Raw genomic sequence first — 25,999 nt, 5'->3', positions numbered from 1 at the left:
TTTACAGCCCTGTGTGTGAGACATTCTTACCAGGCCAATGAGGTACGGACTCCCAGCATCCCCTAGTAAATGTGACGTGAAGCCCTGGAAGGCAACAGCAGTGGCTCTTCTGGTCGGTATGACAACATACTGGAGAAAGAAAAGTGGTGATAGGAAAACAGCAGTGAAAATCACATGAAAACAAAACAGGAAAACAAAAGTACCATGAGTGCTCACTTAAACAGACAATGTCAGAGCGCTTTACACTGACCCAGGCTGACTGGAGTTTAAGTATGCAGTAAGACCTTAGCTGACTCAACTTCATGACAGCTTTTCTCGCTAAATCTTTAAATCAACCTTACAAGCACTCTGTTTACAGCTTCTCTCTTCTCTAACTCACTTACTTCCTTCACACAAAAACATCCAAACTGAAAATGTTATTCCGTTTTATTTTCCATGAGTGGCATTTCCATTAAGTGCAATCAAAAGTAGCAATTTTGTCTTGGGTCCCACCCAGGCTATACCAAACCTCGTAGTCATGCATCCCACCATTCAAAATAAGAAACTAGCCTGAGAAGATGACCATTTTGTAACAGTTAAAGGCTTTAAAGTTTCCACTCGACCCAGCAGATAAATACAGGCTTTCAGTACAAACCATTAAAATGTCCGCTGTAATGGCCCAGTTCAAAAAGAGCAGCGTCTCTCCGATGAAAATGCAGATCTGAGGAGAAAAAGAGAGCGAGGGGGGGGGGGGGGGGGGGGGGGGGGGAATAGAAGAGGAAAGATCAATTATATTTCATTCTTTCAAATTAAAAGTTACTCTACCATGTATATATATGTATGTATGTATATATATATATATATATATATATATATATATATATATAGAGAGAGAGAGAGAGAGAGAGAGATAGCGGGATAGATAGATAGATAGATATGTATATATATAGATACACACACACACACACACACACACACACACACACACACACACACACACACACACACACACACACACACACACACACACACACACACACACACACACACACACACACACACACACACACACACCAGCGTTTGCATTTGGTCAAAGACTAAATTAAACCGGCTCATCTACTAAATAAATAAAAAAAAAAAAAAAAAAAAATTGTTGTGGAATATGAAAACATGTCATTATACTGTGGTTATGTTATATGTAATTTTGGATTTGAGGGCAACAGGACCATGTTGTGCTCCAAACCGTAAAAAAGAGACAAGCGGTTAGCATTAAACTAGAGTGGAACTCAAAATGTCTGGCGGCTGAAACCGTGTCACATTTAACAAGTTATTACAACAGATTGGTGCAATCCCATGAGAACAGACGAACTGATTTAAGCATTCCCACATAAATTAAATGATATCCCACAGTGTCTAGTCTGGATTTTCAAGGTGCTTATGGCAGACTGAGACACAAGCATTGAATATCTCCACTAATCTTAGTGACCTGACAGAACGTAGATGGTCTCTCCACAACTCTGAGGACAGAATACGACTGACGGCAGCTGCTGGGGTCAAACCAGACAGGATTGTGAGGAGAACTGTAGGTTGCAAGGGAATTTGATCATTCAAGTGGCTGTTCTGACTTTGACAGGGTCTTGTGTTGGTCTCAGAGATTTGTTGGGCAGGGCTGACAGAGAGATGACCTCAGGGTGTCATTTTTTTTTAGTTTGTGGGTCTAGAACCTTCCATTTAGATGTCAGTGTGAGAGAATATCAGAATAGAAGGTGAGGAAATGAAAGCATGAAAGTGTGCGCGTGTTTGGACATGTATGAAACTCTGTCCCGAAGTGACTTGAGGCTCAGACAGCGTGACGGACAAACAGGCTAAAACTGTAAAGCCCTGCAGGACTCTGGTTCAGGACTGAATTGTGATCAGCCAACGTGCTGACGAGACAGCAGCTGTCCCTGCTAGAACAGACCCTGACAGAGCTCCAGCGTGCTGTCACATTCTCAGACTGCACATCTGTCACTATCAAATTTTCTCACTCCAGATATTTCCCTCCTTAAAGTTTTGGATTCCTTGTTTTTCGTATGCTACATTTGGATGTAATTACAGAAGCCTTGTGGCAGGTGATTGAAGGGGTGCTCATGTCTTTAGTTGGGGGCTGGCTGCCACTGTCATGTTATCTTTTTGACAAGATGGCATGAGGGCCTGTGGTCTAAATTATGTGTCATTCATTTCTATAAATACCCTAAATTTGAAATTTACTGTAAAATCTGGACTGATTGTTGCTCTCAGTAAGACTGACAGAAATACACTTTTCCATTTTCACATTTTCCAATTACAGTGATATTCCATTTAAATTTTAAATAACAAAATGTTTCTGTTTTCTAAGAGTTTAGTGAGATAACTTATATATTTTTAGTGACAATATACACTACTGTTCAAAAGTTTGGGGTCGGTAAGTTAAAAAAAAAGTTTTTATAAAAAAATACAGTAAAAAGAGTAATATTGTGAAAAACTAGTTTCTGATTGAATATATTTAAAAATGTAATTTATAAATGTGATAACAAAGCTTATTTTTTCAGCATCATTACTCCAGTCTTCAGTGTCACATGATCCTTCAGATATCATTCTAATATGACGATTTGCTGCTCAATAAGCATTTCTTATTATTATCAATGTTGAAAACAGTTGTGCTGCTTAATAAAAAAAGTTAAAAATATATATATATATTTTTGGATTCTTTGATTAATAAAAAGTACAGGGATTATTTGAAATATAAATCTTTTTAAACATTATAAATGCCTTTACTGTCACTTTTGATCAATTTAATACATCATTGCTGAATAAAAGTATTAATTAAAAAAGTTTAAAAAAGTAAAAAATGTACTGAACCCAAACTTTTGAATGTTGTTCTTGTCTTGTGCCATTTATAGACCAAGATCCAACTCAAGATTGGTATGAGTCCATGAGACCCCAGGTCAGACCGTTTGCTTTTATAGTCCTTAAAGTCATCACAACTTTTAACAAAGGAACAAGAGGTTGCAAAACCAGGTCGGTTGAGGGCACAGTTAGTGAGTCTTTCATAGTTAAGATAAGGAGGCAAACGTTGAGCAAGCTTAGAGTTTCTCAAACATAACACCAGAGAGATGGCATGATCACGGTGCATAGGTTCTTTTGTCCATGGGAAAGACAAACAGTCCCTAAAAATACTTTCTCATCAGACTTTTCATCATAAACACTTAGCCTATGAGATTCCCAGTCTGGTTTGGTCCTTCAGGGAGCATCCAACATTTTGTTCTGACCTGATTGTTTTTTTTTGTTAGAAGAACGAGTATTTTTTGTTAGAAGAACAAGTATGACCTGGTAGAATTTTTGTCTTTGTTTTCTTATACAGCATGACTTTTTCTCCATTAGTGACTCACAAATGCCACAGTCTATTGTTTCTTAGCCGTAACTGTGAAAACTGCTCCCTCTTCCTGCTTTACATGCCAATTAAATAAGTACGCAGTGCCTCTTATTCTTTTAGTATCGGGTTTGGACCTAACAACCCTGCCAAGCAACTATGGCTGTTAAACCAACTGAATGCAACAGACTTTATATCGTTTAAAGCCTTATATTGAACTCTGAATAGATGTGACCTTATTTGACTTTGGATAGTCAGAAGGGAGCTGTACTAGAGATATTCAGGCCACACTGTTAAGAAGCAATTCAGGAGACAATCTCAGTCTTTACACCACAAATCTATGGCAACCAATATAATATGAGCTATATACGTGAAGCGTCATAATATTGCAACAATATATCAAGTGTATTTCATCATATAGGGGTTTGATTGAGACACTTTTTCCAATTCATCTCAATTGCAAAACATGTCCCAATCACCCTGAATTCAACCTAGTTAATGTAATGAGTATATCTTAGAATAATTTTATTATTGATTGATTGATTGATTATGAGTGTAGAAGCCAAATAGAGTTTCTATTCTAGTCTAGTCTAGTCTAGTCTGTTGTTTTTCAAGTACACACACCCACCCACACACACACACACGCGCACACACACACACACACACACACACACACACACACACACACACACACACACACACACACACACACACACACACACACACACACACACACACACACACACACACACACACACACACACACACACACACACACACACACACACACACACACACACACACACACACACACACACACACACACACACACACACACACACACACACACACACACACACACACGTTTTACTGGAAAACAAATCCAAAAGACTAATTTATAAATAATTAAAAAGTAAATTTTTACAGTGTAGACTTGTGAAGTAGGCTGAAACTGAACAAAGTAGAGTTACTTACATATGCTCCCACAATGCTTTTCTTGGCCACAACAAAGATGAGGCAGATGAAGATAGCAGAGCCCAACATGCTGACCGCACACACCAGCGGGTCGGCACGCTCCGTCTTCTGACGGCAGAGCCGTGTGGTCACAGCGCCGATGACCACTCCCAACAGCCCAGTCACGCAGGTGATGGCTCCAAATATCAAACTGAAGATGAGACATAGTAGTTGTCAAAACTGTAACGCTTGTGATTGAACGTTGGGTTTCAAGCAGAGTGTGTGTGTGTGTGTGTGTGTGTTCTGACCTGTCTTTACTGCTGCAGGGTTGATAGGTGCAGCTCACTGCTGTCTTCTGCACCACCTGAGCTCTGACTAGGTACTGCGGGATCCAGATCCCAAACGCCCCCGTGGCAAATGACACTGCGGCCGATGCCAGAGATGAAAATACATAACTACGGCTAGGGAACAGAAAGAAAAGGAATTAACATGCATAATTCGTGAGTTTTCATTCAGTATTTTTTTTTTGCATTTCCTGTTTTTCTGTTATTTTTTCTCTTTATGTCTTTCTGACATAATGTATGCAATTGCTGTGATTTTGTCAAGTAAGACATGTTCCTGGATCAGCATCTACTGGTGATCCTGGAACAACATTGCTTTCCAAAAACATAGTCCTGACCCTATCCCAAACCCTAAACCTAACCCTACCCATAAGCTATTCCTAAAATCAGTAGAAAAATATAGGTGAATAAGAATAGTGTAGAAGCCCCTAACCCTTGTTGTAAACTTGACATTAACTAAAAAACTATCCCTCAAATCTGATTGGTTGATTGAAATGTTGTTCCAGGATCAACAACGATGTTGATCGATTCTAGCAACATGTTCTACTTGGTGAAATCATGTTAACCGATGTGATATGGGTAGTTGACATATAATATGGCCATTGCCTACATCCATTTGATGTCAGTTTGGCCACAACAAAGATGGTTGGTCTAGTGGTGTGAAAAATACATGTAATAATACATGCGTATATTTTTTTATATATATATATATATATATATAATCTCAGTGTTTAAAAATACAATCAATTGATACTATAGAATGTAATTAAAATGTAGTTGAATTATAGTTGTCATACCACAGGATAAGCACAGTCTACTTGAACTACTTGGCCCTTGAAATTCTATGCCAGCTACTCCAATAAACTGTCACCATGTTCAAGTGAAGGCAGGACTGTAAAAATAGACATTGAGGTTCCAATATTCACTCAATGGTTGATTAAGTGATTGTATCTGGTACGTCCCAATCCTAAACATTAAGTTCATGGATAGAAAAAAAATGGCATACTTTTTGGCAAGAGCTTTCATGTCACAGAGCCATGAAGTGCGTGTCTTTATCCGTCCAGTGAGTTGGTCAGCACTCCCTCTCTTCGGCTCAGGGATAAAGATGAGGATGAGGAACCCAGCAGTCAAACCTAACATTGGAGAAACCTTGAGATAGAAGAAAAAAAGATGATATTGCAGAGTTTAACACTGACTTGTTGCCTTGTTTTCCAGAACAATATCTAAACATGCTTAAAATAATAGACATGTAATTGAGAAGCAAAATACTTCAGATTTTATGACATTTTCAGCTAATAACATACCTCAAATTATGTTTGGTTTTTTTCTACTCCATTTGTCTTTTTTTTTTTAAGATAAATCTAACAAAATCAAGTCTTATTATCTTATATAGGTTTTCTTACACAATTTGTAGATGTTTTTACTCTGAAAAAGCAAAAATGCTGCTTAATTTCTTTTCAGTGCAGTGCTCTTAACTAGACTAAACATTTTTGCTTGTCTGTGCTGTCTGTTAAACAAAATCTTGTGGGCTGAACAATAAAAAAACTGTCTCACATCCTGTTTGGTCTAGCAAGTTATTCGTTGAGTCGATAATGGTGGTGTTATGTATTTTGTGATATTTTTATTTATATTCACATTAGGGTGTGTAGTGCCGGAAGGGTACTAGACTGCAGTGTGAAGTGGACTCTATTAGGTGATGTTTCTTTACTCCATCCTCTCGTTTTCTTTCCCTTGTGTGGGAGCAGCTGCGGTCCACCAGGCCATGAGCTATTATCTCTTTTATCATCCTTCCTGATGGCTACAGCACAGCAGTGTGTATGTGTGTGTGTGTGTGTTTGTTGGTTCGGTCGCCCACATGGAAGCAGCATAAGCGCCTCCTTCGCTTGTGAAAGCCAAAGCAATTCTGTCTGTCAGACGCAATCCTCCTGGAGATCATTTATAGCACATTAAAGCAAAGCTCTGCTCAAAATTGTGTGTCTTATGGGTATGTATATTAGTTCTTGTAAAGATTTAGTCATCTGCACTGCAAAAAAGTTCCTGATCTGTATTTTTGTCTTATTTTCACAAAAAAAAGAGAAATTAAATTAAAACAAGATTCATTTGTATAAGCAAAATTAAGATAATATAATATTGAATCTATCTTAAGAATTATATACTACTGTTCAAAAGTTTGTAGTCTATAAGATTTGTTCAAAGCTTCAAATGAATGTTGTACTTTTCAACTTTCAGTTCATTAAAGAATCCTGAAAAAAAAGGATCATGGTTTTCACAAATATTTTAAGCAGCACAGTTGTCTTTAACATTATATGCAATATAACTTAATTCAAGAGACATTCTACAAATACAAGTTTGAGAATATATTGGAGAATAATTATTAGAATTATTTATTATTATCTATAAGCATTTATACAAATTTGTGAATGTTTTATTTTTGTAGTGTTCAGCATTATAAATAGAATGAGAGTGAAACAGATCACTGGATCCCATTGACATGCTGCTGTTTCCTGCACTATACTGTGATTCTGTGGACTGAATGTGTGTCTGTGTGCACTGCGGTGCTTTTGATACAGAGCTGCAGTGTCTCGCTAAAGCCTGGATTTGGTCTTGTTATCCCTCTGTAACTAGAAAACCCAGCAGCCGTAAAAAAGGTCTTTGCAGTGGACCTATTTTCTAACAGTCACACTGTGGAGATCCCTCCCTGCCTCTCTGGTTTAGTTTCATATCAAAGCCTGCGTTGATCAGTCATCTTGAACTCTGACTCTGTCTCGCACTTTGTCAGACGCTGCCCTTTCCTGCTAATCTCAAGCTAGTGCTGTAGCTTCTTTCGTGTTTGTTGAGGTTAGAGTTGGGACGAGTGTAATCAAAGAAAGAGAGATCAAGGTGCTATTTTTCCTGCCATTTCCCCTATTCGACCCGCAGTTGATTGATACGGCTCTCAATAATTATGATATAATCCTCCACTCCAAAAAAACACACTCCCTCTTCGAGAAAGAAAGGCGATTGAGTTCTTTAGGAGCCTGCAAAACAAGCGGAAAGTGGCACGGAGTGTTTTTTCCCCTCTCAGAGCAGGATATGGCCGATATGGAGTCCCTTTTCATCTGTGTGTTGTTTTTATACTCATTTAAAGTGCTAGTGATGATTAATAGTCCCCCAAACCATGAGCTTTGTCTCGTCAAGGAATGTGTTACTGCATCCAAGAGCTCAAACAACGGAGCTCTGCTACTGTTTGCAAAAGCGTTCCGATAAACTAGCTACCAAATAAAGCCATTTATGTTCCTGAGGGTCATATAACTGTCATGTTCAGAGGTGTTTTGTAAGAATGAGAGGGTTTAATGCTCCTCTTAAAGTCTCCTTTCAGGCCTAAGAGTTCGACAACAGAACCTTGCTGGAGTTTTAAGAGGCAGCCATACAACAAGCTTAATTCAAGTTCACGATAAAACCCTCGGTCGATTCTTTATGACCCCGAGAAAGGAACAAGTAATGAAGCCCACCTGCTAACTCGAGCATCCACCTGTTAAAGTTTGAACTGAATGAGAGAAGCAGTTGGTTATAAAACGGCGCTGAGCTAATGAAGGAAGAAAGACAGGAATCTAAAGCACTTCAGAGGCCTCTCACTTTCTCAGAAAAGTTGTTTTTGCTCTCTCTCTCTCTCTCGCTGCCCAAAAGTTGCAGACCACTACCCTTCCTCTCACTCAATCATTTCATAAATTAGTCATTTGAGCTGCATTAAAAGGTGCTCGATTTTGGGCTTTTGGTTTGCACTGCAATGCATCAAGGCTACTGAGGAATATCCTACAACAAAAGGGTCTGTGTAAGTGAGCCCCCTCTTCTCCTGGGCCTATGCAGTACAAAGACCGCAGCGAGAACTGTGAAGACTGCATTACTCACGGATAGCGTGTATGAGCGGACCCGAGAGAGCTGGAGGTAATGCTATATTAATGCACTTGAGCTAGCTGGGTTGTCAGTGCCCATTGCACTGGCTTCAAGGGGGCAAGAATGTTATGTTGCTTTTTCAAGAGACGGGCTGAAGGTATTTCGGGATTCACCTGTCTGCCATGGGTTTTAGGGATATTTTTGACCAGGCCGAGAGGAAATGGTGTATATTTGTGGAGGTTGGGCATACTTCCTCTAAAATATTGATACAACACAAGGAAACATTTAAACTGCTCTTACCCTCAGTGCCCAGTACCAATCCCCTCCAGCGTCTTTAGCAATGGATCCCAGGATGTATCCAAGACCGCTGCGGAGAGAGAGAAAAACATGTCATTATACACAAGCAAATGTATCATATTCTAGGCATAAACTTCCGCTCTCCAGCTGGTTTGCTGGTCTAAGCTGATTTAAGCTTGACTGAGCCAGGGTTACTTTAGTTTTGAATTTTAATATAGTTTGTATTGTAATAATTGCTAGTTATTTTTTATTTAGTTTTTCAAAATAAGTTTTAGTTTTTAAGTTTTAGTATATTAGGGCATCCAGAATGAATGTGCTAACTGGTGAAATTAAAAATGTTTATGTAGAAATGTGTATTTCTCAGCCTAATCTTTTTCCCAGTTTAATAACACTGGTCTAAGGTCCTCTAGTTGGTCTTCCATTCTGCCCAAGATAGTCTTAAACTGGTCTAGCTGATCTAGCAGCAAGCCCAAACTGGTTTTCAATTAGTGTAGATGGTCAATGTCCAAAACCCCTAAAAAACCAGCAAACCAGACCAGCCTGACCAGCTTAGGGTGGTTTAAGAAGTTTTTCTATAAGCTATTTTGCCATTGTGCCTGTCTCAATCATTCGGTCCCTCTCTCTTTCATTGCAGTCTTTCTCTTCTCTCCCTGGCTGTTTTTCCCACCCAAAGCTGTGTCATGCACCCTAAAACTTTCATGCGCTGGGTAGGCTGCCTGAACTCAGCATGCATACTAATGCCGCTGATAATGGCTTTACACTGAACATCACCTCTGGCTATGTAAGAGAGTCAACCACTTAGCATTACTCAGAGGCTTATGATGACAGATCAGCTCCGAGGGAAAGAGAAAGAGAGATGACTTCGGAGAAACACCAGCTTCCCACACTGTGTCGCTTTGGGTTTTGGATGGATTTGGGGACTGTGGTGAAATACTAACATCAAAGGTTCAGATGACCTAATTCTGAGAATCCCTGTCTGATGCTGTAGGATATAGCATGTGTCTCATGAACTTTCCTTTAAGTTCTTCTAAGGAAAACTCTGCCCGACATGAGTGATATAAGGAAAGGAGGAAGACGAGCACTCAAGGTGGGATCATTTCGACCCTGTCGGTATCTGAGGAATCTGTGAGTCATATATCTTCAGACGCAGACCAAACTCTCTTAGCTCTACATCCTGTTTACAGTCTGATAAAGTTCATAATTGCCCTGTTATGATCTCGGTGTGGCTGAAGCACATGTTAACTATTCTCTCTGTATGCTATCTGTATGCTGATTATCTGGTTTGAGACTGCCCTGCCTGTCATCGGCCATTGTATGAATTTTCTCCTCTTGGTCATAGTCTGTTTAAAAAAAGTTGATTGGGTGTCTCGCATTTTTTCTTTCCATCAGTTCTCAATTTCAGGTCGAAAGTATTCCTCCATATTTTCAGCATCGGATTCATTATTATTCTCATTCTCAGTCACTCTCTCTGTCTGTCTCCTTCCCAAGTTTTTACACCTGTTACCAACCCTCACTGGTTTGTAAGAGGCAACAGGGAGTGAAAAGAAAAGTTTTTGCTATTTTAAGGTACTATTACACCAATTTAAACACCCATTTTTAAGGTATTTATGGTATACTTACAATGTTGACAGTAGTGCACTAGTAAATGCACGTGGAAGCCACAGAAACAAGAAGTAAACTGAATTTATATTTCGTCTAAGTTTAGCATGAATAAAACATATTATAATTGATTTCACAACATTCTTTGATATCAGAACATACACTTTTTTGTTTCTTTTTCTTTTTCTTTTTTCTAATTCAATAAAAAAAAAATCATAATATTACTATATTTTGATCAAATAAATGCAGCCTTGGTGACCATCAGCGACTTCTTTAAAAAAAAAAAAACATTATTTAAAAAGATCTTGCCGACCCCAAACTTTTGAAAGGTATTGTATATTTACTTAAGCAATACTATATACCTATAGAGTGGTTTGAAAATGTAGTCTCCTGTATTTGGGGATTGTTCTTTAAAAAAAAAAAAAAAAGTATATCAGGCCCAGGCATGACTGCACCATTTTAATCCCTCAGTTTAAATTTGGAGCGTCCCTCCCACAATCTAAAACCTCACGCACACTTCCTGTGTTCCCAGACACTAGCGCCAGGCTGTCGCACAGCAGGTAAACTACATTGTTTACCTTTAACTGCCCCTGGCATATCCGACTGATAGACCAACCTGACCTGACCCATCAAACAATAGGACCTTATCATCGAGAACATATGGCTCTCAACATGAGCCCACAGTGACCTCTGGACCTCATTCAATGTCAAGAACCCCTTAATTAAGCCTACGCATACCTGTGTATTCATGGAATATGGCCATTTGGTACCTTATTGATGTTCTTGATTGGATGAGAGTTTTTGGAAATTAATTTCAAGCATTTGTGACATGGTGCTACCATTTTTATATGTCTGTACGTATTTTTAACACAAGTTGTCGTTATTACTCTGTTTCTCTATGTTTATTAGCAACTGACATTTTCCATGCCCATAAGAAGACTAAAATTTCCAAACCTTTCTTTCATGGCTGAAGTCAGTTCCTGGAAACAGTAACAACCTGACTGTAGATAAACAGGGCGCTAGACAGGAAGTGAGGCGGCACACTGCAGCGTTCCAGTCTTTCACCTCTTATTGTTCGTACTGTCGATCGCTTTGTTAGGGCCGAAACCAGTTAGCCCGCAAATACCAAAACTCTCCTGGGTCTGCTATTTTTCCATCCCGTCCTTTCCTCTAACTGCACTCAATCTCTCATCGATACTATTACTAGCCCTCAGAACAGGTCTGATGGCGACAGCTGCTGTGTTCAGATATTTCTTTTCCAATGGGGGTGTATACCACTCAGTGTTATACAACTGCATGGTCAAAACTCAGATTAGTTTGGCCACTAACATTTTATGTTGTTGTTTTTCTCCCCATCAGATTAACAATTGAATTCTAAGATGCTGTATGTGAACACAATGCAGCTAAAAATGCTATGCACATACATGCATGCATTTATCATCTTTCCTCTGTTGTTTTCCCCCTTTTCTCTCCAGTCTTTTTCCACCTCAGTGAACAAAAGAAAATGCCACAGCCTGGGTTAAGTGACCGAAATGGTTGAGCTTAAAGTCTTTCACAGCAGCAAACAGATTTAGAAAATCATGGTCTATTTGGCCCATCTGAGGCGGTGACCACACAAAACGCTGAGCTCAATTCTCCACAACTGACCTTTACTGAGTTGAGATGGTATCTGAGATTACCTGGCTGTCAGAAGCTGTTCCCTTCAGCCACAGTTCACCTAACCTGACTTAAAATGTCTAAATATACTACATTACAATTATTTTTATGGCAATAATATTATCTGGTTGTACAGTATTATCTTAGTGCTAAAGTGCTATTGTAAAACCTCTAATTCAATAAATTAAACAAAATTAAATGATATTTCTAGGACTTTACCCATTTTATAGACGTAATTGTCCTGATAATAGATTGAAAAGAGAATAGAGTGGTATTGCTCAAATTTGGGACTCACCTTCCCAGTGGGATGGCCAGGTAGAAGACAGAGAGCATCATGGTCCTTCTGTTGTTTGTGAACAGGTCTCCAATGATGGTTGGAGAGATGGATGAGTAGCTTGATTCACCAATTCCCACCAAACATCTGGACAGCACTAACAACCAATAATACTGCAAAAGAAAAGGTCATGTGATCAGAAAAGTTGAAGGAATCTCTTATACTATTCAGTTGGCGCATATCTGAAAACCAATATGGCTCTCATTTTCATTCCTTGACACTTAAATACTATAGATCATGATTTTCAGGGACATTGTGAAGCACTTATTTTCCTTTTAGCTATTTAAGTCACGTTAACTATCGGGAAGAAATGAATGGTATATCCTGCATCTAAGGATTGACAGATCATTGACACCTGAAACGTTTTCATAAATCTGTTGATTGATATTGAGGTTTGTGTGGCTCTTTAGACGTTCAACATTCATTATCAAAAAGGAGCAAGTGTCCTACATTTCTGAAACAGTGGGAACATGTGGCCGTTGTCCTCTGACCTCTATCGGCTAGGAAGGAAGCCAGACTAAGAAACCACCCTTCCCTGAAATGGCCTAGACTCATTGTATATATAGTCGTTTATGTGAAGACATTAACTGTGGGTGTGTAATGGACAGCTATACTGCTGTGGAGAATTTGGGTCACCCTGGCAGTCGACCAACTGAGGAAGCTAGTTATAGATTTCTCTGTTGCTTGTGCTCACAGTCAATACCTCTTTATGGTTTGACCTCTTTTTCTGTGTGAGTCTCACTCTCCTTAATAATATTTCATTTTTATTGTGTCACCGGTGGTCTCAGTCTGGCAGCAGTGGGGAGTCTAGCCACACCCAACACTGATGGAGTGAAAGAAAATGAAAGCAGCAAATATGGACACTCTCTAGAGACAGCAGGTCATCCCATTATGTTATGATGTGCATATAAAGCACACACACATTTACAGATCTGTCATAGCAGACTTCCATCTCCTGAGGGGGCTCACAAAGCCACCTGACTGGCCAGATGCTGTTGTGGCAGACTTTTGTGTACTAACAAGCTTCCAGTAAATGTTAATGTGTGTGTGTGTGTGTGTGTGTGTGTGTGTGTGTGTGTGTGTGTGTGTGTGTGTGTGTGTGTGCACGCGCGTGTGTGTGTGCGCTTGAGCACATATTGCTATAGTTATATATGTATAATAGTCCTTTACACATTAAAAATATATAAAATACACATTCAAATGTATATATTTATACTAACATTCAATAATATTTTTAATATAATAAAACATTTAATTTGTAACTCCAGTCTTCAGTTTCACAAGATCCTTCAGAAATCATTCTAATATGCTGATTTGGTGCTCAATCTATCTATCTATCTATCTATCTATCTATCTATCTATCTATCTATCTATCTATCTATCTATCTATCTATCTATCTATCTATCTATCTATCTATCTATCTATCTATCTATCTATCTATCTATCTATCTATCTATCTATCTATCTATCTATCTATCTATCTATCTATCTATCTATCTATATTATTGAATGTTAGTATGAATATATAAATTGGAATGTGTATTTTATATATATATATATATATATATATATATATATATATATATATATAAAATACACATTCCAATTATATATATATATATATATATATATATATGAAGTTAATATAAATTGCATTAGAACAAAAACATGTTTTAACAAAAATGCATTGCTCTCCTCCATAAGCAATTTATCTTTAGCTTGTTTTTATTCTCATTGGTAATTCATTTTGGATAAACATGTCTGATAATTCAAGACTGTAAGTATAATTCATCCCTTGCTCTCAAAACAGAGGCTGAAAACCTCATGTCCTTCGGTCATCCGATGGTCACTTTTCATTATTGGGAATCCCTCACTCCCTTTCCTGCTTTTCATCCTTTATTCTTTTCCACCTGACTGTCTTTGGTGTGACAGCAGCCCCACGACAAACAGCCAAAAGAAAAACAACTTTACTTGTTGTTGAATGTTACATAATTCTCAGCGGGGGAATTTCTTTAGTGTACGTGACAGGAATCCACAATGAGAGACTGCAGCAAGCTGGGTTATCCTCTGGCACTGAGAGGATTTCTCTATCCCTCCCTCCCCCTTTCTCTCTCAGCTCCTTTCCTGCTTTTCATGACTCTGCTCTAAAATGACAAAAGCTGTGTGCTAGTTGTTTATTGACAGAAGTGCTGTGAGGGAAAAAGAGAATAGAGGGATGGTGGAGAGGGAGAGTGGACGACTTGTTGTTTGTTTGTTACACAACCTTTCCTCCTTTCACTCCAACACACTCTCACACACATAAACACACACTTGAAAAATTAATGCTTGTGCTGTCATTTGCTGAACATACATACGTCTGGAGAGTGGTTATTGAGGTGACGCGCACACTTATGTCATCCAGTGTGAGAAGATTTATAGTAAGGTGGAGGGAGGGACTTAAAGCTGGTGGTCTCTGAACCCCCCATTGCCCTGTCAATCACACACGCCTACAGTGTCAGAGCAGCAGATGTGTGTGTGTGTGTACAGTTCGGTACAGCAGGAGGGAGAAAACTAAACATAAAATTGCTTTTTTTTTGCCTTTAAAAAAAAATCAGTATCTGCAAATGCTGTACTTACACATTACTATAATATTATAGGTTCATGTTTATTCTGTAACTAGCATTAAAAAGGAAGAGATGATTGCGTTCTCTCGCTCTCCGTGCTGCCTCTTGAACTGACTACGTGGCCCGTTACACCCCTAATATATATATGTGTGTGTGTGTGTGTGTGTACATTAAGATACATTTATACCTATAATGTGATATTCTAAAGTATTATAAGTATTACAAATGTTGTTTGTAAATGTTGTTACAAAAAAATATAAAATGAGTAAATCTATAATAATGAGCATAATTTGCATAGAAGACGGTGTCTGTCTCCTTTAATGACTTAATTTAGATATTCACAGTCTGGTTCAACTTGATTGCTTGCCAAAGTTTAGTGAATTTGATCCTGAAACCTTTTTTAATCTTGACGTTTTTGCTTTTTGTGTTGACAGACTGGATGCAAATGTAATTGTACATGTTTAGGTAGTTCCGTCGTAAGGATTTGATTTTTTTCACACTCATCCTTCCGTTTTTATTTGAGCTTGTGGTTGAATGGTTAAAACCCCAAGGTTGAAAAGCAAAGTTGATGCATCTGCCTTGTTATTTTTGTTCCAGTCCACAACCAATTCATGAGTTTGCTGTACTGTAGGACTGACTGTCTGACTCCCCTCAATCCCTCAAAACCATATACATAAACATGAGCATTCAAATATATTCTGTATGAATATGTGCATATCTAACTAAAAACCACCACCACTGACACCCCCTGATGTTTTGTTTTCTTGTCATCAGACAAAACCGACACAATGATGATAAATATGTATTTGCATGGGAATCAGATATCTTAAAGTCTCTCTTTTAATTGCAAGTTAAATTCCCTAATTCTGTTTTTTTACATCACGATTTTTATGTGCAACAAAAAACTGTCTTTCAGTCTTGTTGCAGCAACACAGTGCAGTGAATTGACTGTCTCTTCCCAAAGCCCTGAGAAATCTCGTTAAATGAAGCTGAACATCGAGTTACGAGGGATTTTGGATGTGAAACAGATCAGCAAGAGGTCTTGAGGTCAGTTTAAGCCATAGACAGATTTAGTAGATATTTTCTTCCCAGTATCAGTGCTGGGTGTCTATAAGCCAAACTAATACATGAGAACATGTTTACATTCTGATAAGATGATTTCTTGGCGTAATAGTATTTTTTCTAATTTCAGACTATTCTTATAAAACACACCATCAGCTTGTTATGAATAATGTAATGCAGACCTTGCGGCAATGTTGCGGTAACATTAACGTGATGGTGATGATGAGCCTGTGTGTAAATACGAGATGATCTGCTTACTTCTCTTGGTGGAGAGCGTTATATAACAGCCCACCACTGTGGGTTGGATGATTGACTGATAAAGGGATATCTGCAGTCCTCACGCTCATGTATGCATATGATCATGTGACATTGATGCAGACTGGCTCGTCCTGTCCGTATCAACTCAGCATTGCAGATCGAGGGGATTAGCGCATTTATACCCCCCGTGGCACACACACACACACACACACACACATATTCTATATGTACACGCAGTCTCACTCCTCACACTGTCTGACTGGCTAAAGGGAACCAAACCACACACGAACCATCACTAAGTCACTAGATATCACTAAAATTAGTTATTGTAGCCACAGGGAACATTCCTCTGTTGTCATTTCAGAGTCTTCCTCTTATTAACATGGCCTTTTAATTAGCAGCCACTATCTCTCTCTGTTGCAATTACCTCCCTGGAGACTGGCCACACACACACAATTTGATTGAGATGGTCTATGAGAGATTATAGACAATAAGCATAAATTCAATTGTCACGTTTTTTTTGACTGCTGCTCTCTGTTTTGCTTTACTGTTGTCTCAGTTCCTCTGAACATATGTTTATTGTGTACGAAGACTTTTATGTTTAACACAAGCACCAATACATGACTATATTTACAGTGAGAATTAGGTTACAGCCATAGAGTCAGGGTTTGATGACTGTACTTACTAACAGATGACACTCTTGAATTATACTGTTCGTGCAAAGCTTAAAGAAGCTGCTCAAATACTGTCTGTATAAATGAATGACCAAAGTCAAACCCCTTTGTGGCTAAAGTAAAAGATAAATGAAGACAAAGATGAAGACTTCAGTAACATTAGAGTCTTTAAGCAATTGACACTGTGTTATTTACAGTAATAAACAACTGTCATCATCTAATCTTAACCATCAATGCAAAAGGTTTTTTTTTTTTTTTTTTTTTTAAACTTAGATCAGTGGTTCTCAGGTGGGGCCCAGGCCCAGGCCCACAAGGGGGCCTCAAGATGACTTAAAATGATTTAAAATAAAAAAATAAACTTTAACAGAAGCTGAGATATTAGATATTTCTCATTTAAATTCACCCAAACAGCATGTTTTTCGTGTTTTTTTTATACCTTTCGTCAAGTTATGCCAAGCTCTAAAATATGTTACTGAATATAAATTGTCTGTAAAAATATATATTTTGAAATCCTTATCCTTAATTCTTATCCAGTAAGAATTCTCATCACGATTGGATCTTAATGAGGATATTCAGATGGAGGACTGGATGAAACTTGTAAAGAAGCTCAATCACAAACAATGAGCACATGTCTGAAGCTGCTACAATATAAGTGGTTGATGCGGATTCATATGACTCTAATTATATTGCATGAATATAATGAAAATGTCCCTGGCACTTGCTTTAGATGCAGTGAGTTTAAAGGTGCACTATATCATTGCATTAGGGAGTGTGAAGAAGTCAAGAATTTTTGGAAAGCTGTGAAATAAATGATAGAGAAGATCCTTGATGTTAACATTCCACCGTCACCTTTACTTTTTTATTTCATTAGGATGAATATCCTAAGGAGATCAAATTAAAAAAGAAAGAGTATATATTTATAAATATATGTATTATTCAAGCAAAACAGCTTATTTTTCTAAAATTGAAAAAGTATTTGTGAACCAAATATAAGAAAATGGAATTTAAAAGAAATTGTAACAAATATGACAATGGACAATATATTTTAAGGGATAAATATGTATATATACATGTATATAGTTAAAATATATATAAATAATTCTCACAAACAAATAGAAAAGATATGGGGCTTTTGATTATTGTTGGACAGTGAGTTTAGTGGTTTTTGTGACTCTCTAACGTGATTGGCTAACAGCAGTGATCTCTTAATGACATGAGCGAGTGAGTGAGGGCTGGATGAAACAGGGAGTAAGATACAGAAGACAAAGAGGATGACAAACAGTAGAGTTATAACAAGAGGTCTTCTGAGACAGGCTTAGTGTTATGCTAAGTGAGCATGTCATCTAATCATTTCATCTTAGCAAAATGAAAAAAAAAGGAGCGAGAGAGAGAGAGAGAGAGAGAGAGAGAGAGAGAGAGAGAGAGAGAGAGAGAGAGAGAGAGAGAGAGAGAGAGAGAGAGAGAGAGAGAGAGCAAGCAAAAGCAAGAGACATCTAAATAATAAAGTACACTAAGATGTTTTTTTCTATGTAAAATGAGTCCTGCTATGTTGAATGACTCAAGTGTCATTTCAAAGCGCTCTCAAATGAGCCAGAAACTGAATGAGCTTTAGAGATGCTACTGCTGGGCTGGGTTGCTAAAAATACCCAACTAGCGCTGCAAGAACCAAAACTTTCTAAACAAAAACACGCTACATTTATATTTGAAAGATTCTCCTAGAATGATAATCATGACATTTTGATTCCTTTAAGAGGTTCTGGGCAGACATGGGTTTGAAGGTTTAGGCTGCTGTTTGTAGAGGAGGAAGAGAGTATGGCACTTACATCTTTGGTAATAAAGGAGCTTAGCAGTGTCACAAAGGACCAGAAGAAAATTCCACTGCTCAGAATGATCCTTCTGTTGAAACGGTCCCCCAGGTAACCGAAAATGGGTGCAGCCACCATGAAACTGCAGATGAAGACTGGAAAGAAAAACAGAAGCAGAGCAGTCATTTTTAACATTCATTGTCACATTTATCTCAAACTTTGTAGGATTTCTGTGCCATCATGACGATAACGCTGTCAGTTCTGAAAAATACTTTCCACTTAAATGCAGAAAACTAAAAATCCACATCCTCATTCTTTAAACTGACGAGGAAGCTTTAAGATTCCATTTCTATTTCCCTAATTCACTTCCTACCCACAAACCCCTTATGTGCTACTGCCCATTAAATCAATGGCAAGACAAAACCTACTCACACGAGCATTCCTAACTCAAGATTGCTTTAACCAAGCAGTTTAACATGACTGTAGATTTGCTTAATGCTGGATTAGTATGCTACACACACCTTTTTTTGTTGACAGTTTCTATAAATTTTTTTATAGTTTAATTTATAGTTTTTTTTGGTGAACATTTATGTTTTATATTTTCCATTTAATTTGTTTCATATTTTGATTATTTCAAGATTTTTTAAGTGTAACTTCCTTTATTCAATTTTGAGTTTCTATCTTTTTCATATTTTAATTTCACTTATTCCATTTTTTTATGATTTACGTTATTTCATATTTTGATCATTTCTATATTTTTCCATTTAATTTCTTCTTTTTCTTAGTTTCTATATTTTCTAGTTTCATTTCAGTTTTTCCTTTTTTTCACTGTTTCTATGTTTTTTCTCCATAATTTCTGTTACAAATACATCTCAGATATGTGCACCTGACAGACCCTTTACTTTCTTATGCCATGCAGATTGTACTCTTTTATATACTACACACCTGCATACTTATAGAACGTACTTTATTAACAGTCTTTAACAGCAGTAAATAAAGTACACTTGAAAGTATCTAATGTTAATAATTCCTGTAAAAGTCCAAGATCCCATAATCGTTGTGTAAGATTTCTTAATCCTGCAGTTGCTGACGTGACAACTCCAGTTGGGTGCCCTGAAAAAGGCTTTCGTAATGAGTCTGCATAGATGGCATGAGGTAATAATGCTCATCTGGAAACTTCAGAGCTGCAGATTTTGAGGATTTTTGCCATCTCCATAAACATTGCAGTGGTTGTGTGTGTGCGTTATGCAAAGTGAGGATGTGTTTGCAAGCTTACAGAGAAAGAGAAATACAGTGCAGTCTAAAACCCGCACAAATACACTATATATATATATATAGTACAGTGTCATGATATTTAATAATAAATCTACATCCTCTTTTGTGCTGTGCTGAGGTTGAGAGACCTTGGTAACACCAAGTCTGAGGCTATAAAGTCTGGGCTGAATTTCTAGCCGTCTCCCACCCTTGATCAATGGCCTGCATGTTTGGATATTTAACAACTCCCCATTTTTGAGGAAGGCTGAATTTGCTGAAGCCACCGGAAACATTGCCCTGTGTTATCCTTGGCTGCTTGTTCAAGCCAAACTCGACCCGACTTGAGTATATCAACTCTAGGAACAGGCACGGAGCCTACACCGAGCCTGCTGGGAAATCAGAGCTCTCTCCACACACTCAAACCTGTACAAATTACAGCAGCACTATATGCTAAATGATCTGCTATTTCATCCCTGACTTCACTCGCTTAGTGATCGTAATTAGGCTGCCTTTGAAATCCGTCCCAAAACTGAAAAAAGACTTAAGAAATAAATACAAAACAACAGTGAGTAAACTATGTTTGTGAGGTTTAAATGAGTCAGAGCTGGATTTGTTTACAAAAGCATACAGTAGGCTAGGTCTGATTTGATAAAGATGCTGTAAACGTGACAGGGAGGAGATGAGAGTGAAACTGGAGCTCTGTTGTGTAACTTGCAAAACTGAAGACACAGGATTCAAACATCACTTTTTTGTTACACGACAAGCAAAAAGTGTCATAATGAAACTGTTTGCATGTCATTGCTCTGTCAGTAAGTACCAAGTCATTTCCTATCAACTATTTTGCTGTTACCGCACACTGTGTATAAGAGCAAGTATGGGGTCTTCTTTAAGTTTGGGGTCAGTAAGATTTTTTTATGTTTTTAAAAGAAATCTCTTACACTCATCAAGGCTGCATTTATTTGATCAAAACACAATAAAAACAAAATTACAGCTTTCTATTTGAATATATTGTAAAATGTCATTTATTCCTGTGATCAAAGCTGAATTTTCAGCATCATTACTCCAGTCTTCAGTGTCACATGATCCTTCAGAAATCATTCTAATATGCTGATTTGCTGCTCAAAAAACATTTAAACATTTATTATTATTATCAATGTTGAAAACAGTTGTGCTGCTTAATATTTTTGAGGACAAGTTCAAAATAACAGCAGAATTATTTGACAGAAATCTTTTGTAACACTATACATATCTTAACAGTCACTTTTGATCAATTTAATGTCCTCGCTACATAAAACTATTACATATAATATAAATAATATAAATATTAACAATACTTACATTACATTATAACTTTATTTCATAAATTAACTGACATATTGTGAAATCTTTTTTATTGTATTCAAATATTTAGTGGACCTCCTAAGCAGAATATCGCAGCGATGTTATATACAGTATGAACAGAAATCCCACAGGCTATGTGAGCACAGCTCAACTAAAGCAATTAACACCTCTCTCTCTTTCTGAGATGTTGATCTCCTCCCTTTACCCTGAGCCATCTAAGCCATGTCCTCTGCTAATTCCTCAGTTAATGACCTCACTCCTTGTCCGTGTTTATCACATCATATAACTTTGCACATCAATTACACCTGTGTGTGTGTGTGTGTCTGACTGACTGTGAGACAGAGAGAGACACAGTATCCAGAGAGAGACAGACCATATGGACCAACACCATACACACAACATGTGTGCAGTGAACGGCTCCTGAAATATTCATGCCTCATCTTTCCCTGATGAACGGTTCACTTGGAATTAGCATGTTAAACAGATCAAGATGTTCACTCTCACTTTCACATTAAGGACAGATTCTTGACAGAGGGACAAGACTAGACATTTACATTTACATGTAGTCATGTAGCAGATGACAATTCAAAGCGATTTACAAATAAGAAACAAAGTAGCCAAGCTAAAAGAGCAAGTACATGCTTTTTTTCCTATACACACTTTAGGTTAGAAAAAAGGCAACATCCTGGTGACAAAGTCTGCACTATAATTCCATCCACAAATAAAGCAAACATTATCTCCATGCTCAAATAAATGACATTCAAAATTTGGAAACAGCTCTCTAGAATTCTGTCAATTTGGTCAACTCGGCCATTTTGCAAATATTTTTCTATAATAACCAATGAACTGTACTGTATATTGAACATTATTCCAGTCAACGGCTTTCTTTCATACAACCGCTTTCGGTCACACTTTAGATTAGGGTCCAATTCTCACTACTAACTAACTAATAACTATGACTTTTGCCTAAATAAACTCCTAATTGCTGCTTATTGATAGTTAGTAAGGTAGTTGTTACGTTTAGGTATTGGGTAAGATTAGGAATGTATGGTCATGCAGAACAAGGCATTAATATGTGCTGTATAAGGACTAATAAACAGCCAATATCCTAGTAATATCCTATTAAGCTACAAGTTAGTGAGAATTGGACCATCAACAAACGTGTAACCCAGATTTCTTATAAATTAATTATTATTATTATCAATTTTTATTACTTTGCTAATTTAACTACTATTAACTTTTTGTGTGTTAAACATTTTTAATAAGTGAAAAAAACAAAACAAAACAAAAAACATGGTGCGCTGAAGAGGTTTGCTGTGTTTATCCTCTGCAAGTTGTTATGACCTGAAGTTATTCCCCTGAAGCTCTTCAGCAGAAACATTCTTCCTCATAATGGTATTTCTGACATGGCTTAAGGCATGTCACATACCTCACCTGTCCTTCCAGGTGACTACCGTGGGAATTTTCTGCTTTATGTGACCTCCAATGGTGTTTTTCGGAGGGGATTTATTAAGAAAACACGTGTAATGTGTTTCAAGTGGCTGATTCATTGCCTGTAAATGTCATTCTGGATTCCCTCTCTTTTAGAGCGCAATGTTCCTCTGTCACTCATCGCTACTTGCTATTTAAAATTCATGCCGCCTTGAAACTGTCAGAAAAGCTCCCAGATAGATGAGTGTACACACTCACACTCCTCTGTCATCCTCCTCCTTTTCCCCTTAAGGGATGAAAGATGATATAAAGAAGGATTACATCCCGTCACCATTCTGACAGAGAATGACAAACACTGCACCTTCACCTCTTCCTTACTTGCTTTCTTTAACCCGTCTGTCAGAGCGTGGTGACCCTCCATATTCCATCTTTGTCACGCAAGACCCCACTAGCTCTTCAATTTTAAATTCCATAACTATAGTTAGCCTCACAACATATTGCTGTTTGCCATGCTGTGCTTTAGCAACAGGAACCAAAGAAAATAATGTGTTTTATTTTTTGTATATCCTACCCACAAATATTGAAAACCATCTTGGAGACCATGGAAAAGTCCTTTCCTGGAATATTTCTTTGGGTTTTATACAAACTTTGCATTATGTTTGCAGTGGAAGAAATGGTTTTAATGACAGTGGTGCAATGATTCATTGTAGAGAGTCAATGTAGCTATTTGTCTATGGCAAACAGACTTATAATATGAGACTCACACTAATAGACACATTGAGGATATATGTGAATGTTGCATGCAAATGGTAAACAAATGCTTCTTAAATAAGGGATTACTTGAGGATCGACTAAAAAGTCATTTGGATAGTTATTTTATTATTTTAAATAAATCTTACTGGCACCCTATATGATGAGATCAAACCATTCATGGATGTTCTATTGTACACCAGTGAATTGCTTTCCAATGCATGAATTAATGACTCTAGTGAGCCAGTTCCTTTAATTAAATGAAAAACATACAGCATGAAAAGTGTAGTCCAATTCACAAATAAATTACTCGGTTACTGGGTTGAATCAGTCAGACAAATGTTTAATTAAACTGAAATTACAAGAGTGTTAATGTTGCAAATGCACTGTAAGTTATCATTGTTTTTTTGTGTTTTTTGGGGGGGAGAAACTGGAGTAATAGTTGCTAAAAATTCTGCGTTGTCATCACAGGAATAAATTACAATTTAAAATAAAACTTCTTCATGTGATACACTAACTTTAAGGTTGCATATCTGAAGAAACTGTCTGTACTTCCTCCCTGTATCTGTATGACACTGCATTCTATGTACATAGGCTACCTAATGTCTAACCGTCTGCAACATACCAAAGCTCTGACCCAAATGCAAATTCTCTTTAAAAGCTTACTGACAAGGAACAACCAGATTTTTACCTCAGTATCTGACATGTCACATACCTGAAGCATCTCAGTTTTGAATTTGCGGCCGATGCTTGACAATAGAACTCCTTAATGAAATAGCAGAGATGCCAGCTCACATTCTGCTACCAGTAAATCACTATGAACAGAGGAAACCCAACCTGTTTCTGTTGATGCAAATTACATAATGCAATCATCCACTTTAAATCACATTGCATAAAAACATTAGGTGTGGCAGAGGGCCAGAGAGTCACTGTTGCATTTGAAACATTATGCTGGTGACGTGCTTTAATGTCAAGCTCTTCAAAAAGTTTGCGTCAGGCCACTTAATAGGCTCATTTGGCTATTTTGCACTTCTAAACAACACATATTTGGGCTGTGTCAAAATAAATGAAGCATCCAAAGCTCCTACAAGGCCTTCCCCATACAGCCAATGGCGATTTGAGCCAGTGTGGGTGAATGTGATTTAACTGGCAGAAGTGGGTCATGTGTGGTGGGCTAGCTGTGGATGACTAAACTGATGACATCACGCCGCATTTAATTGCTTGGATATCTTTTATTTGCAGTGTTCAAATAACGCCTCAACTTCGTGACTCAGTCTTCAATCGTAGTTGAAGTAGGAGTGAGTGATGTAATAAGCGTAGGAGTAGCCTCAGAAAATAAGACACCTAGAATCATAATTTACACCTCTGAAATCAATATCAATCAATGGTCAATTTCAAACCATTTTAATTTAACAGATCAGATTAAATCTGTTTCAATTAATTGTGTGTTTGAATGGCTTCTAATGCTTACTTTGATCAAAGACCAAAGCTTAACTTGAGACATGTTACTATGACAACAGGACTATACCTGTACTGCACTATGCAGTTTGTGACTCAGTCTACAGGAATCACCATCCCTTTAACCAGCATTGTTTCGCTGTCAAGGAGAAAGACGCTTGGCCATGAAGCCTTCACCTGTGTGACAATAATGACTTCTGTTCTCCTCTAATCATTTCTTTTGGACAGCAGTCGGGCAGTGTGTGAGTGGGTGTTTGGGCACAGAAAAATCGTGACTAGCTAGTCTAAGCAGAAACGGTCAAGAGGACACGCATAGAAACACACTACCTCAGGGTGGAAGTCAACACAACTTCCACTCCACGGCTGAATGCGCAGAAAAAGTTTGTACTTTCTGAAGGCAAAACCGTCAGGGCTCCAAGTTCATTTAGAATGGGTTATGAAACCTTTCGCATACAAATTGCTGGCATTGAGATGGAAAGCATTATACAACAAGTTAACAAGGGGAAAGCTAAGCTCAGTGAGCATCGTAATTAGCCGGAAAGTGTCAGGTACAACTCTGATTTAAAAAGCTCTGTTCAGTGACAGAAAATATTGTCTTTGCATCATGAATGCAACATCACTGGAAGAGTGAATAATGTCAAACTGTATCTGTATCTGAGACAAAGCTATGGATCTTGATTATTTGCTGAAAAACTGAACTAACTTGTAAAAGTTAGTTTGTAGGAGAGCTTAACAGATTGTGACATGGACAAGATAAAAACATCCTATGCTCTGGGCCCTTTTATCTTTGTGTTATCTAAGCTGTAAAATAATAAAGATAAAATGTTTTCTCTTTCTTGCTGGATTAAAACACACACACACACACACACACACACACACACACACACACACGCACGCACGCACGCACGCACGCACGCAAACACGCACGCACGCACACA

At 37.8% G+C, this 25,999-nt stretch overlaps 1 protein-coding gene across 2 annotated transcripts in view; it reads right to left on the bottom strand.

Annotated features, from left to right (window-relative positions):
- spns2 (SPNS lysolipid transporter 2, sphingosine-1-phosphate) overlaps positions 1 to 25,999 on the bottom strand; it is a 72,049-nt gene that overhangs the window by 10,598 nt on the left and 35,452 nt on the right. For both annotated transcript variants that reach the window (XM_082170655.1, XM_082170656.1), the window contains exons 3-10: positions 18,846 to 18,982; positions 12,386 to 12,537; positions 8,839 to 8,905; positions 5,672 to 5,814; positions 4,633 to 4,785; positions 4,346 to 4,535; positions 635 to 700; positions 31 to 129 (exon numbers count right to left, since the gene is read on the bottom strand). In XM_082170655.1, the coding sequence (XP_082026781.1) occupies positions 31 to 129; positions 635 to 700; positions 4,346 to 4,535; positions 4,633 to 4,785; positions 5,672 to 5,814; positions 8,839 to 8,905; positions 12,386 to 12,537; positions 18,846 to 18,982 (1,007 nt within the window). The remainder of the gene's footprint in view (positions 1 to 30; positions 130 to 634; positions 701 to 4,345; positions 4,536 to 4,632; positions 4,786 to 5,671; positions 5,815 to 8,838; positions 8,906 to 12,385; positions 12,538 to 18,845; positions 18,983 to 25,999) is intronic.

Source organism: Leuciscus leuciscus (assembly GCF_965113295.1).
Source record: "Leuciscus leuciscus genome assembly, chromosome: 5".
Classification (NCBI taxonomy): domain Eukaryota; kingdom Metazoa; phylum Chordata; class Actinopteri; order Cypriniformes; family Leuciscidae; genus Leuciscus; species Leuciscus leuciscus.
The sequence above is the reverse complement of the archived record's forward strand: the minus strand, read 5'-3'. Positions and strand labels throughout refer to the sequence as shown.